General features: G+C 42.9%; 1 protein-coding gene across 1 annotated transcript in view; it reads right to left on the bottom strand.

Annotated features, from left to right (window-relative positions):
- Positions 1-92: 92 nt before the first annotated feature.
- Positions 93-14,942, bottom strand: part of SPG11 (SPG11 vesicle trafficking associated, spatacsin) — an 82,481-nt gene continuing 67,631 nt past the window's right edge. The window contains exons 31-40 of the mRNA XM_084902659.1: positions 10,088-10,227; positions 9,023-9,221; positions 8,537-8,674; positions 5,666-5,799; positions 4,893-5,000; positions 3,081-3,249; positions 2,563-2,651; positions 2,171-2,326; positions 1,345-1,496; positions 93-906 (exon numbers count right to left, since the gene is read on the bottom strand). Of these exons, the coding sequence (XP_084758785.1) occupies positions 726-906; positions 1,345-1,496; positions 2,171-2,326; positions 2,563-2,651; positions 3,081-3,249; positions 4,893-5,000; positions 5,666-5,799; positions 8,537-8,674; positions 9,023-9,221; positions 10,088-10,227 (1,466 nt within the window). The 3' untranslated portion in view covers positions 93-725. The remainder of the gene's footprint in view (positions 907-1,344; positions 1,497-2,170; positions 2,327-2,562; positions 2,652-3,080; positions 3,250-4,892; positions 5,001-5,665; positions 5,800-8,536; positions 8,675-9,022; positions 9,222-10,087; positions 10,228-14,942) is intronic.

Below are 14,942 nucleotides of genomic sequence, written 5' to 3'. Positions count from 1 at the left end.
TATGGCTGTGAGCACAGATTGAGTGATCTTTATTACTTATATATTTTTAAGCAATTTAACCCAATTTTTAAAACTGTCAGACTCAAAAGTAGGTAGGGACAGAACAAAAAATGTTTTTAATTTCTTTTACATACAAGGGGGGGGTTGTCTCAATCAAAACTCTGTAGAACAATAAATAGAAGACGGACCATCCAAATGATTTGAGAAATTAACAAAAAAAACAGTGACTACACAGCAATAATTACAGCCAATAAAAATTGTTTTAAGGCAGACAAGGGCTAAGATTTCCTTAGCAGTTAATGATGACATGCACTGAATTTAAAATCTATTTTATTATAGAGATCAGTTTCTAACTAATGGAAATGTATCATCTGTTCCTTAACTGTGTAAATAATATTAAATTCCTTTGAAACTGGAATCTGCAGGCAAAGGTATTCTTTAATCAATATTATATCATGTCCTAAAGTAAAAGCCATCTTGAGGAAGATGGGAATTTTGAACTTAATAACCATATCTATAATAAAATGGTACAGAGGAACATCACTTTTATAAAATTGGAATTTCCTTGTAAAAACTCTCATTCTTGACCCACAAAGTACTGGTATGATCAGTTCTGGGTTTTATAATTTAGACAACAAAGCTCCCAATGCATTATACTGTCATCACAAACATCTGACAGTACCTCATTTTAGTGTAAGAAAACAGGCACCTGTATCAGAATCCATCTAACCTGCTAGCATGTCCTTTAGACAGCAGCCTGTCTGAGGGTCCTTCAGAAGCATATTCACAACATCATAAAGTTTGTGTTCATATGCCAGCTTGTAATACAAGTAGATATCTTCACAATATGTGAGAAACTTCTTCAGGTTTTTCACAGCCGTATCAGTAGGCTGGTGGTGTTTACATCTAGACAAAGACACGGGATTGTACAGGTTAAGGTACTGTATGTATCTTGAGCAAGGGCTGTCATCTCTGACACAATTACCTACAGTGGAGAAGGTGCAATCTAGATAGATTCTGGGAAGTTAGGTAAGACTTAACTAGCATTAGGGGCATCTGATGAATATGGAAATTATTTAATTAAAAATGAGTCCCTTAATGCTTACCTTAATTAGAATAAGTTAATACTCCAAAGGGGACCTCTGATGTTTAGAATCTTTGGCACCTCAGGCTGGCTGAATAGCTGTCCTACCAAAGTGTTTTTATTCATTTTTTGCATACAAAAAGATCTTTCTGGGAATTCTTGACATTTCTTTGCATCTCAAGCACAGGGGTGGCATGTTATACTTAGCCATAAAATTCTTTCCTATGCCTTATCCAAAGCAGAGACATTTTAATACTTACTTTTTTGAAATCTCTTCAAATATACTGGTTCTTAATAACCTTTGCTGCTTAAATTCTTCCAGGTAATGAAAGTCTCCTTTAAGAATCACATGTTGGTATAGAATTTCAGCCCAATCAGGAACAAAGTCATAGGCCTCAGCCACAATAGAAGCCTTAAAAGGATGGAGGAAGAACACCATTAGAGCCTATCGAATGTGAGATTGAAGGCAGACTGTTTTAGCAAACTTAATGCTGCACACTCATACATTGACTGATCAGTACCAATCATACTGAAAGGCCCCGTCTATCAGAATTGGTGTCAGTTTGACATTTTGCTTCCCCTAAAGCCCCAAAACACCGACTTTGTTTCAGTGGATTGATAAAAGTGCTGGAGGGGGGGATCTTTTTCATACTAAACTTTATAAGGAACAGCGAAAGGGCCAATTTCCTTAAACCGTCTCTCGTTAAAGGACTGTAACCAGGCCCCCAGAAGCCCTGGCTCCCTGTGCTGGTAACTCCAGTGCGCCATCTGTAAAACACTGTGCCTGGGAGGTGCTGGCTGAACCTCTAGCAGGGATGTTCCTCTGAACCTCAACTGTCTAAGGATCGAAAGTGTCTGCCTCCCTGCTAGCCTAACAATGTGTCTCACCATTCTCCAACCTTTGCCCAAACATGCTAGCAAGAAATACTATTATAGAAAGGCAATTTGTATGTCAGAAGCTAAGCCAGGAGAGCTGAACTGTCCTGGTTCTGACACTAGCCCTGAGACCTGAGACAAGTCAGTCTCGGCCCCATTAGAAACATTGCAGGAGAGAGGATGCTGGCTAAATTTTTCTTCCGTGCTTACCTGGTAGAACCGAGGTAGGGACATGATGCAGTCCATCAGCCTGTGGCGACCTAGGTTGATAAGCATTGTGTTTTGGCCAGTGTTCAGAAAGTGAATCTGCAGTGTTAGCAACTTGGTGATCCTGTGACAGTGCAGGGCCTGTCGCACGCAGGAGTCCTGAGGGCAGGGTGGAGGGAGGCCAAATGAGCTTTTGCCATCATCTCCCAATGAAGCCTCCAGCAACTAAGCCCTCCTCCCCGCCTCCCTCCCACCCCCACCCCCACCCCCACCCCACAGCCTTCTGCCACCAACTGCTCCATGACTCCCTCCCCCCTTCACTTGGGAGAGCCCAGGGACAAAATTCCTGAAGGTACCAAGCTTCAAAACAGCCTGAACTAAGACTCCGTGGTTACCTTCGCATAACTCTCAGCGGCATCTAGCATCAGAGTCAGGGCCTTCAGCAGCAGCTGCTTCAGGTGGTGCCCATCCTTGATGCTATCCTCTGCAGAGAAGTAAAAGAAATGAGTGCCTGACTCCCAAGGTTGACGACTCCACCACATCAGTGATCATGGCCTGAACTAGAAATATCCCAACTCATGTTCGCAGGGAGCAGATACGTCTCACTCAGTTAAAGGGTATTGGGCCAGAAGTACCCAGTCTAGAATTCAGTGCCCCATCTAGTTCATTTCTTTCTGAAACATCAAGGCAGGCTTACATGGCGTCAGCATACACATTGGTTCCTGACAGATGACCTGGACATAGAGGCCACAAGAGACAAATGCCTTCCAAGTCCCCTTACATCACCAACCTGCCCAGCTGGGGCCCCATTGAGAAGCTGCTAGAAGCTGAGGTGGGTTTTAGTCAATGTAAGGAGCTGCCTTTTTAAGCCCTAAGAACCATCCCTGAGGGTGCTACTATGACCTCTGCTCACCCCAGGGCTGAGACTCAATCAGTTTCAGCTGGATGCAGGCAGCTGCCTCATGGTTCTCCCCGATCTCCCTGCACATGCTGAAGCACAGAGCAATCATGTTGTGTTTCTCACTGTCCCCGGGGCGGCAGCGTTTGATGTAGTCAAGGAGGGCTGTCTTCAGGGTACCACTCTGCCCAGAAAGAAAGGAAATACCAAGGTCTCAACTAGGGACTGCAAAGCAGGCGGGCCTGGCTGAGTCTTAGTTCTTAAAGTTCCTTAAACACCCAAGAAAAAGGAAAAGACAAATCAATATAGAAGTTTATGCTATCCTGAATATAAGGAAACAGGTACACCCTCTTTGCTGTTGGGAGTGGGAACAGTAAGAACTATCAGAAGGGAGAAGCCTTAAGAATGCACACGTGTTATTCTAACAACTCCATTCCTAGATCCGTCCCTAAAGAAACAGACAGAAGTGCTAAGATGGATGTAACAAGGATATAGAATGGCAAACAAAAATAATGCAGATGTTCAAAATAAGGGCTAAGAAAATACCTTGTAGCCATTTAAACATGTTGATTTGGGAAATATTCATAACATGTTTATCACATGAGATCGACTATTTCATATTTGGACAGCATGATAAAGCTTTATTAAAATGAAGCGTGTATGTATATTTTTATGAGTATATATGCAAAGGAAAGGCCTATACCAAAATGTTAGCAGTGGCTCTCTCCAGATGGTAGACACAGGGCTTTTTTCTGTGTTCTGTTTTCCAAGTGTCTTAACTTTGAATATGCATTACTTTTGTAATAAGAAAGTTATTAAAAGAATATTTAAATGTAGAAACAAAAATGTCTCAAAAACAATTTAAATACCCTTTGGGGGATCCTAAAGGTGTTCAGGACTTGTCTTCTGAAACTCAGTACTGAGGAGAATTTTTCTGCTTTGTCTCTTAATCCTGCTTGGCTCATCCCAAGAAGCCAAAAGCGTACTGTGGTTTTTAAATCCTCAGAGGTGAAATTGGGCTGAAGCAATGAATCAGCCAAATAAGTGACTTGAAAACAGGCTCTGTGAGTGACATGCTCTGTGAGTGACATGCTGGGCGTCACATGAGCATGCTGAGGACAGACAATCGCCCAGAGTCCAAAGGCCTGGCAAATCTGGCCTTTGCTTCTGAGCCTCCTTTCTGGTCATCATAAATAGCTCCACAGCTTTCCTGGCCCAGGCCTTGCCATTCACTTCCTAATAGCAACACACTCTTCTATGGTCCCCTGAGAACTCCACTATAAAATTAGCCCTCAGACATGGCCTTCTGAGCTGGTCAGTCCATTTCTGCAAGGCCCCTGTCAGAGCAGACTCTAGATAGTAGAGGCAGGTGAGAGCTGAGATGAATATGCACAAACTTTTTTTTAACATAGTGACTTTCTACAGTGAGGAAGGGAGAGGGATAGTTAGAAACATCGATGAGAGAGAAATATCTATCAGCTGCCTCCTGTACACCCCCCACTGGGGATGTGCCCGCAACCAAGGTGCATGCCCTTGACCAGAATCGAACCTGGGACCCTTGAGTCCACAGGCTGACGTTCTATCTGAGCCAAACTGGTTAGGGCTGCACAAACATTTTCTTCACTATTTAGCATCTGTTACCACATTCACTATCCGTAAGGTCTGAAATCTGTAACCTTACAACTTCTGGTTGCAGTACAAATCCTAGGGAGACCCTTAATTCCCTCCCTGCATATCCCAGGGGTCTACTTTGGTTGGAGTTATTTCTTAGAAAGTCTAAGACTCCTAGTACAGGTCATCCTGGAGTTTAAAATACCATACACCTACTGGATCCAACTTCTTCCTCATCAGCACTTCGAAGTAGTGTTTTTTATGCAGCAATTCAAATATGTATGTCATCTCATTGTACCTTCCAATGCCAGTGAGGAGACGCACCTGCAAAGGGAGAAGGCAGCTTCCATCAGCATCGTTTGGAATTCTTTGAGCCAGACCACTACCCTCATCAAGGTTGCTTGCAGATGCCAGAGGTAGAAAGGCTAATGGCCAGGCTGCCTTGCTTAGCTTCCTCTCTCCTGTACCCAACCAAGGGCCGCTTCTGGGGGATTCAGAAATGCTGGTCACACCACTTGCTGCTGTCTTCTCTGTTGTCACTTGATAATGCTGAAGAGCCACCCTCCTGGGCAGGCATTCTTACCCTTCTCTCCACTCCTTACTGCAGTGCCCAGTGGCTTGTACAGCCAATTGGGTCAGTTTCAAGCCTAGAGTATTTGTGGAGGTGCAGGAGGCTTGTGGTAGCTTATTTCATTTCAGAGGTAAGAGTATGTCTGAGCCTTGTTTGGGGGGAAATACAGTTGTCTGAGCCTCTGGCAAGGGGGATAACACCTTGGAACATAGTAGGAATCCTCTCGATTTCTCTTGGAACAATCTGATTCTGACAGAACTTAGAACCGGAAGCAGAAGGCTGTCCAGCTGGCTACCAAGTAGGTAGTGGTACCCTGATGAGCAAACTCCGTAAGAATCAGTCTTGGACTGGCCCTCAGCCTATCTGCTCTCTCAAAAGTTTCCCTAAGATGGAAGGAGGGGATGAGGGGATTACTTACCACCAGCCCATACTCCTCGTTGGGGGCCAAGTGGTTGTCTGTGAGCAGCCGAGCAGCCTGCAGAACTCGGATGATGCCCTCCATGTGGCATGTCAGCGTGAAGCAGTGATGGGCCAGAATCAGCAGCTCTGTGGCTGGTTAGGTGGGGTATTGGTCAGATAAGATTGTGAACCCTGGCTACCCACTGTCTACACACAGCCTGGAGAAGGCTCTTTACCACTCCTCTGAGATCCCTGGCCACACCAGCTGCAGGTCTGGGGCAGCCCACCCCCACCTCTACCCTCATTCCCCCTGCCATGTCTAAATTCTCAGAGACAGTATAATCTCTCCCCAAAGACAGTCATGTAGTGACTGCACAGTGACCTTCTGAGGCCCTGGCACATAAGAACAAGGAATCCTTGACTTTGAATGGAGAGACTCTCTGGAGACAAACTGATGGAGTTCATGCCAACATGAACCCAAACCCAAGGGCAGTCTCTATCTCAGTGAAGAGCCCTGGGGCCTAATCAAGAGCCACGTGATGTTCTGCACTTCCTCTGAGAGAAGAGAGGGAAACACCTTTTGGCTGCCTCCTGCATGCGTGCTGAGCAGGGGTCAAATCTGCAACCTGGGTATGTGCTCTGACTGGAATCAAACCCTCCACCTTTGGTGCACGGGGTGACACTCCGACCGAGTGAGCCACACTGGCCAGGACAATATTCTGCCCTTCTGATGGCTTTCTAGATTAAAGAAAGATTTGACTACCTACAAATTCCAAACTATTATACATAATCACTGTAAGTTAATTAAAAGGCCAATTGGGGGAAATGTTTGCAGTGTTGAAGACAGAAACAGGGTTCTCAGCCTTAATGCATGCTGTGTCTTTTGGGCTTTGGTACCTGTGGAGCCCTCCCCAAACCTGATTACTGAGCAATCTTGGCTACTAATCCTTCAGGCTGTGGTTTGGACATTTCCTCCAAAAACATTTCTTGGCCCCATCAGACTGGCTCTCACTGTGTCACACCCCCAGTCTGGGACCCAGGGCCTGCTGCTGTATGTCCAGCACAGCCCTGGTTCTTAGAATACTTAGCACACAGCTGGCACTCAGTAAATACAGGTGAACTGGACTGGGAAGAGATATAGAAAGTTATTTTTAAAGTAAAATTGTTCAACCTTTAAAAATTTCCATTTATTTGTTCACCAAATAAATGCCTTTTTTGGGTCTATTAAATTTGCAAAGTGAAATGGGTTCCAGGAAATACTATTTTCACCTCTGCTTAAGTGGGAGTAAGAAGTGAACTTTTTTTCTGGAGTAAGAGTTGGCAATATATATAAGCTTTAAAAATGTCATAGAAAGATGTTAATGACAGCATACTTTTGAATCAGAGTTTATCTTAGGGAAATAATTATAGGTGTGCACATAGATTTGCCTATAAAGATGTTTGCCAGTGTATTAAAACAGCAGAAAATTGGAAATAATATAAAGGTCCCACAATAGGGTCTATAATTTAAAAAAAAAAAAAAAGAAAGAAAGAAAAAAAAAGATTTTTAGCTCTAACCAGTTTGGCTCAGTGGATAGAGCATCAGCCTGCAGACTCAAGGGTCCCAGGTTCAATTCCGGTTAAGGGCATGTACCTTGGTTATGGCACATACCCAGTAGGGAGCCTGCAGGAGGCAGCTGATCGATGTTTCTAACTCTATCCCTCTCCATTCCTCTCTGTAAAAAAAAAAAAAAAAAGAAAAAGAAAAATCAATAAAACATATTGTAAAAATTTGATTTTTAAGAGAGGAATGGAGAGGGAATTAGAGATAGAAACATCAATGAGACAAATGTCGATTCGTTGCCTCCTACATACCCATACTGGAGATCAAGCTGGCAATCCAGGTACATGCCCTGGCCAGAAATCAAACCGTGACCTCCTAGTTCATAGGTCGATCTTCAACCACTGAGCCACACCAGTTGGGGCAGGGTCTATAATTTTTAATTACATGTAAGAGAAATATTGGCCCTAACCAGTTTGGCTCAGTGGATAGAGCATCAGCCTGCAGACTGAAAGGTCCCAGGTTCGATTCCGGTCAAGGGCATGGACCTTGGTTGCGGGCACATCCCCAGTAGGAGGTGAGTAGGAGGCAGCTGATTGATGTTTCTCTCTCATTGAGATTTATAACTCTCTACCCCTCTCCCTTCCTTTCTGTAAAAAATCAATAAAAATATATTTTAAAAAAAATACTGTGTAACCGTTAAATATGATATAGGATATCCTCGGAAGAGGATTCACAACAAGGAATAAATGTTTTTTAAAAATTAGTGTTTTTTAAAAATGATATAGGAGAATATTCAATGTCATGGAAAGCTGTTAATGACAGCATATTCATAAATTAATTATAAACAATATGCAAAACAATGTTATTTTTGAAAAATAAAAACCTATTGATTTGCATAGAAAAAGATCAGAGGGACACATACTTCTGAATGCCTGTAATGAACCAGACATTGTGGAAAGAGTGAACTTTTAATTCACACAGACTGGGTTCAAACACCAGTTCTGCCATTTAATAGTTAATCAACTTCACTAAGTGGATATTATTTGTCAATGGTGACAATAATATCCACTTTATAAGGTAATTTAAGAGTGAAATAAGATAAATATGCCAAATGTTAAAAGGTTACCTTTTTGTGTGATTTTAAATTTGGGACTGCTTTTCCATACATATTCTCTAAACTTTCTTTAATGAACTTATGGCTTTCTACCAAGGACTTACAAACTATTCCGGAGGAGTAGGGATTGAGAGCAGGAAGGGTCCAAACTGAGTTTTGGAAAGACTGGCTCTAGAAGACTTCTTAAAGACCTGTTTGGGCCCAAAACATGTAGAAACTGGCCAGGAACTTACTGCAAGACAATTCCCCACGGGGAACGGAGGGAATCTTTTCCAGCAGCTTCATGCCTACCAAGGTGCGGTCCTGGCACAGGGCGGTCAGCTGGAGAAATGCCTGGCTCTCTTCGGCTGGGGTGGCCATCTGCGTCTGTCCTGCAGACAGGCGTGGGGAAAGGCACTGGTTTCACCTTGAGAGAAAGATAAGGGCCCCATGCTGCCCCGGCCAGGGCACCAGGAAGTAATGCTGAAGGGGTTCCCAGTGCAGCTCTCCTCTTGGCCTAGTGGTCAGCTGACACAACAGCAGAGAGAGGCACAGCTACTCTAAGCAGAATTGTAAAACAGCAAATGAACAAAAAGCAATTTTAACAAAATAAGCGCAATGCATTCTCCTCCTATGAATGAAACTTAGCAACTTGAGAGGGCAACATGCAGGACATATGAGCATAGCATCCAAATCCTTAACACTAGGGAAAGGCTGAGGAAGCCTGAAGGGCAGAGTACCTGCTCCCTCCGATGGGGACAGTAGCTCCCGGGTCACCTCTTCGGCCACAAGGTCAGCCACCCTGTCAGGCTCCAGGCCCTGAGTGCTGATGAAGGCTTGGGCTCGCTTGCATCGGTCGGACTGCGGGGAGGCCAAGATTGCTCGGAGTACGGCCTCACCATCCTGGGCAGCAACATCTGTGTAGGAACAGCCCAACTCCTGAGAAGAAGACAAGTCAGTCAAAGCTCCTGTTAGGAGCCAGGAAAAGCTAGCCCCTTCTGAACTCTGATGTGGACAGGCTGAATTGCTTGCCATGAGCAGTAACCTTAAAAGAAGCAAGCACTGTATTCTAGTTCGTTCCATCATTTCACCAATGAGCTGGATCCAAGGAAGAGAAAGTCTTGTCTTCAAAAAGCATCAGGTAACTTATCTTGTACTGAACATTGAGTTTTTCAAATGTTCTACAACGTGAGAAAGTTAAATAAAAGGCAAGAGCCCCTTCCGTGTTATTCCCACAACAGCTGCATAACCCTCAATTTCCAAAGAAGTCTCTGAACCTAAGGCAAATGGCATTACTGCTCCGCTTTATGTCTCTCGTGCTCTTCCCACTGCACCTAGTGTCTTCTGTTTCTCTCCTTCAGTCAGCACAAAGCCACAAACAGTTCCTGGCTGCACCACTCCTGTCTTCAGGGTCATCATATTCCATTTTATTTTATTCTAAAACTTCTTTTGGGCTCTCCCTGACAGGAAAGCTCCTGAAGCAAGACCTAAGATATAAGGGTTAGACGGGACCCTCGTGGTCAAGTCATTTATAGATCAAGAACTAGGGTTTAAAGAAGGGAAACGTCTGGCTCACTTCTGGTTGGCTAAGCTGCAGCCGGGACTCAAGTCACCATGGCACTTGGGTGGGTATCCTCCCCATTATTTCCAAGAAATGGTTTTTATCCTGACAGAAGCTCCACTCCCAGGACACGATATCATTAACGGGCTGACTAGGCAATGTGCAAAAGCTACCTCCAGCTTCCCGCTCTCTCCCTCTCAGAGGGAGGTTCCTATGAGCCCTCCACCCTCCCCTTTGGCACTACCTTGGAAAGTTCATACAGACAGAGGATCCGTCGGCAGTAGTTCTTCCCATGGAGGCATTTGTGTGTCAGAATTTCCAGATTCGTCACCATTTCATCGCTGGAGGGCAGCATCACAAATGACTGACTCTCCAAACTTGAAGCTAGAAGCAAATAGATTGAAGGTGGTGATGATTAAGCTGGTAAATTAAGCCTCTCTTCAGCCTATTATTGCTCTGCCTCTCTGCCCACAACTTACTGCACTGTACCTCCATCAGTCCCCCTGGACTGGGTCCACTGAAACTTCTTTCATTGCTTCTTCCAGGCAATCCCAGGCTGAAATACTTCAAAGGCCTCGTAGGCTACAAAAGACTCAAAGCCACCTAACGAGCACTCTAGAGATGATCACCATAATTGACTGATAGACTCTCCTCTACCCCCTCTCCTAATTTCCCTTATCAAGTAAGTCACCAGGTCTAGCTGACTATATCTACAAAACACCTCTCCATCACCACCTTAGTTCCAGCCTTCATCACCTGGCATCTAAGAGGCACTGCTGACAGCCACCCCTCTTCCCCGGATCAATCTTATACATACTAATCAGGGTCTTTCTTAAAATGCAAATCACACAAAAAAAGGGTCATCTGGATAGATAACTTAAGATCATAGTAAAATTAAAATCCACTCCTGATTAAAAACAAACAAACAAATGCTCTCAGTCTGAAATAGAAGAAAGCTTTCTTAATTTGATCAAGTGTATCCATTAGGGAAAATAGTAGATTATTTATATAACGCTATTTCTAATAGCAAAAACAAAATTGAAAATTTTAAATCTGTATCAAGAAAGCATTGTTAAATAGCAGTACATCTGTATAGAATACTTTGGGACCATGTAAAAGAATGAGGCCGTCCTCACTTTGGCAGCACATATACCGAAATTGGAACAATACAGAGAAGATTAGCACAGTCCCTGCGCAAGGATGCATGGGGGGGGGGGGGGGGGGGGGAGAGAGAATGAGATCAATCTATAATTACTGTAAGAAAAAAATGTAGAACAATGTAATTTCATTTTTGTAAGAAAGAAATTGTGCGTGTGTGTGCATGCACTTGCACACACAAGTCCACAAGTAGAAAGAAATGCATGCCAAGCAAGTAAAATACGTTGTTTTACGAAATTTGGTGGGGGTGCTGTTGGATGGGTAAATAATTACACTTTATGCATTTATGTATTTTATTATTTGCTACACAAAACATGCAATAATTTTGCAATTAAGATATGCATTAAAAAAAACACTTTAGGAGACAACTAAGATGGCGGCATAGGTAAACATCTGAACTTTCTGTTGTGCACAACCATATCAAAACTACAACTAATAGACAAAACGAATATCATCCAGAACCACAGGAAGGCTGGCTGAATGGAAATTCTACAGCTAGAAGGAAAGAGAAAAATGCATTGAGTCTGGTAGGAGATACAGAGGTGTGAAAGTGTGGAGTTACAGAGGCACATAGGAAAGGTGCTGGCAACTGGGCACACTGTTGTCTTTTTCAATTGGGAGGGAGATACAAGCTCCCGATTGCTCTGAACTCCAGTCTGGGAGAGACTCTGGGGACCCAGGCTCAAACGGAAACTGGACTGTCTGGCATCGGGCGAACTTGAGGGCAGCTTTCTCTCAGAGTTACCTGTAGCAGTCATTGTTCCTGCACAGTGCTGGTGCCAGGAGACACAGAGACCTGAGGAACCAAGTCTTCAGGGCAGGGCTGACGTCAGCCATTGCTGTTTGCTCCACCCCGGTGATTCCCTGAGACTCTACCCCATCCAATTTACAACCCCACCCAATTTACAACCCCATCCAAACTGTGTACAGAGGCTTTTGCATATGAATGGACTGGCCTTTTGCAATCTAAATCCTAACCAACTGCAGCTGGGTCAGAGAGCTCCTGAGTCTCCAAAAGAAGGCCCAAGGCTGAAGAGCAACTTGCTTTGCTTCACAGCTGGGCCTCATCTGGGCATCTACAAATCCCAAACAAAGAGGAGGAATCTGCAAATCTCTCTATAGTTCCAACTGGGTGGCCTTAGGCAGTGGCTGACTTTGCACCTCCTTGGAGATTCAAGAGCCCATGTACCCAGTGGTGAGACCATCCAGATTATAACTTCACATCCATAAGAGACACACTCAGGGGGCAAACTCAGTGAGCACCAAAGCCCCACTGAAGCAAGTCTTGCCCCATAAGGGTGTCTCCTGCACAAAAGTTCTCCCATTGTACACACAACTGGTCCTCACAGCCTATTGGCCTGGAGGTCAATTCTCCCCAGTGAATCCAATAGCAATCAAGGCTTAACTACAACAAGGCTGTGCACACAGCTCACAAAAGGGGTGCACCAAGAGTTTCCACCTCAGGAAAATAGGGAGGTTGAGCCACTGGGCCCTACAGGACACCTAGCACACAAAGCCATTCTATCAAAAGGAAAGCAGCCAAAATGCAGAGACAAAGAAACAGGTCACAAATGAAAGAAATGGAGGAAAGCAAACTATTGGATATAGAGTTCAAAACCACAGTTATAAGGTTACTCAAGAATCTTCTAGAAATCTCAAGAATATGAAAGAGGATCAATTAGAAATTAAGCATACACTGACTGAAATAAAGAATAATATACAGTCCTAGCTGGTTTGTCTCAGTGGATAGAGCACTGGCCTGCGAACTCAAGGGTCCCAGGTTCAATTATGGTCAAGGGCATGTACCTTTGTTGTGGGCACATCCCAGGGAAGGGGTGTGCAGGAGGCAGCTGATAGATGTTTCTCTCAAATCGATGTTTCAATCTCTCTATCCCTCTCCCTCTCTGTAAAAAAATCAATAAAAACATATATTTTAAAAAGAATAATATACAGAGATCCAACAGCAGACTAGAGGATTGCAAGAATCAAGTCAAAGATTTGAAATTCAAGGAAGCAAAAAACACCCTACCGGAAAAGCAAAAAAAAAAAAAGAATCCAAAAATATGAAGATAGTGCAAGGAGCCTCTGGTACAACTTCAAGTGTACCAACATCCGAATTATAAGGGTGTCAGAAAAAGAGAGCGAGCAAGACATTGAAAACCTATTTGAAGAAATAATGACAGAAAACTTCCCCTGCCTGGTGAAAGAAATAGACCAGCAAGTCCAGAAGTGCAGAGAACTACAAAAAAAAAGGTAACACAAAGAAGACCACACCAAGACACATCATAATTAAAATGCCAAGAGCAAAAGACAAAGAGAGAAATTAAAAGCAGCAAGAGAAAAACAATTAGTTACCTACAAGGGAGTACCCATAAGACTGTCAGGTGATTTCTCAACAGAAACTATGCAGGCCAGAAGGGAGTGGCAAGAAATATTCAAAGTGATGAGTAGCAAGAACCTACAGCCAAAAATATTTTACCCAGCAAAGCTATCATTCAGAATTGAAGTGCAGATAAAGAGCTTCACAGATAAGAAAAAGCTAAGAGTTCATCACCACCAAACCAGTATTATATGAAATACTGAAAGGTTTCTTTAAAAAGGAAAAAAAAGAAAAAAGATAAAAATTATGAACAAATACATATCAACAAGTGAATCTAAAAGTCAAGTGAATTAAAAATCTGAGAAACAGAATAAACTGGTGAATATAATAGAATCAGGGGCATAGAATGGGAGGGGATTAATAATTCTCAGGAGCAGGGGTCCTCAAACTTTTTAAAGTGGGGGCCAGATCACGGTCCCTCAGAGAGCTGGAGGGCCGGACTATATGAACTACTAATTCCTACTGTAACACCTCGGCTGCGCTCACTGCCCAAAAAACCTGGCGGGCAGGATCAGACTCCTCTGCGGGCCGCATGTGGCCCACGGGCCGTAGTTTGAAGACCCCTGCTCAGGAGGATAGGGGTGTCTGTGAGAAGGGTACAGGAAGAGACTGGACAAAAATCATACACCTATGGATAAGGACAGCAGGGGGGCGGTAAGGGCAGAGAAAAGTTATGGGGGGGGGGGAGGAGAGAAACAATTGTAATAATTTGAACAATAAAGATTTATTAAATTTAAAAAAATAAAATAAAATAAAAATAAAGAAGAAATCACACCAATTCTAAATAATTTTTCAAAAAATAGAAGAGGAAGAGGAGGAACTTCCCAACTCATGAAACCAGCATTACCCTAATACAAAAATGAAATAGTAAGAAAAGGTACAGATTAATATTGCTCATAAACATAAGTACAAAAATTCCCAAATAGCAAACTAATTCCATTAATATATGTCAAAAATAATAATGCACTGTGACCCAGTGGGGTTTATCCTGGGAATGCAAAGCTGGTTCAATATGGAAAAAAAAAAAAAAAAAATCAATCCATGTAATCCACCATATTAATAGTCTAAAGAAAAAAATACAGGTGATCATATCAATGGATGTAGAACAAATATGACAAAATTCAGCACTGATTCAAAACTCTCAGCAAACTAGGATTAGAGAGAAACATTCAACATAACAAAGCACATCTTCAAAACACCTACAGCTACTTTCATACTTAATGATGAAAGACTGAATGCTTTTTCCCTAAGATCAGTAATAAGACAAGAATATCCACTCTGACCATTTCTATCCAACATCATACTGGAAGTCCTAGCCAGTAAAATAAAGCAAGAAAAAGAAACAAAAGGCATACAGATTGGAAAGGAAGAAATAAAACGGTCTCTATTTCATGACATGATTATCTCTTAGAAAATCCTAAGGAATCCAAATAAACCCCTAAAGTAAGCAAGTTTAGCAAGGTCACAGGATGTACACTATCAATGTATAATTGGAAACATGGTAATTGTATAGAATAAATTTCAATGAACTAATTACAAGTCAGATGGAGTCCCTTTAATT

Source organism: Pipistrellus hanaki (genome assembly GCF_964339955.1).
Source record: "Pipistrellus hanaki genome assembly, chromosome: 1".
NCBI lineage: Eukaryota > Metazoa > Chordata > Mammalia > Chiroptera > Vespertilionidae > Pipistrellus > Pipistrellus hanaki.
The sequence above is the reverse complement of the archived record's forward strand: the minus strand, read 5'-3'. Positions and strand labels throughout refer to the sequence as shown.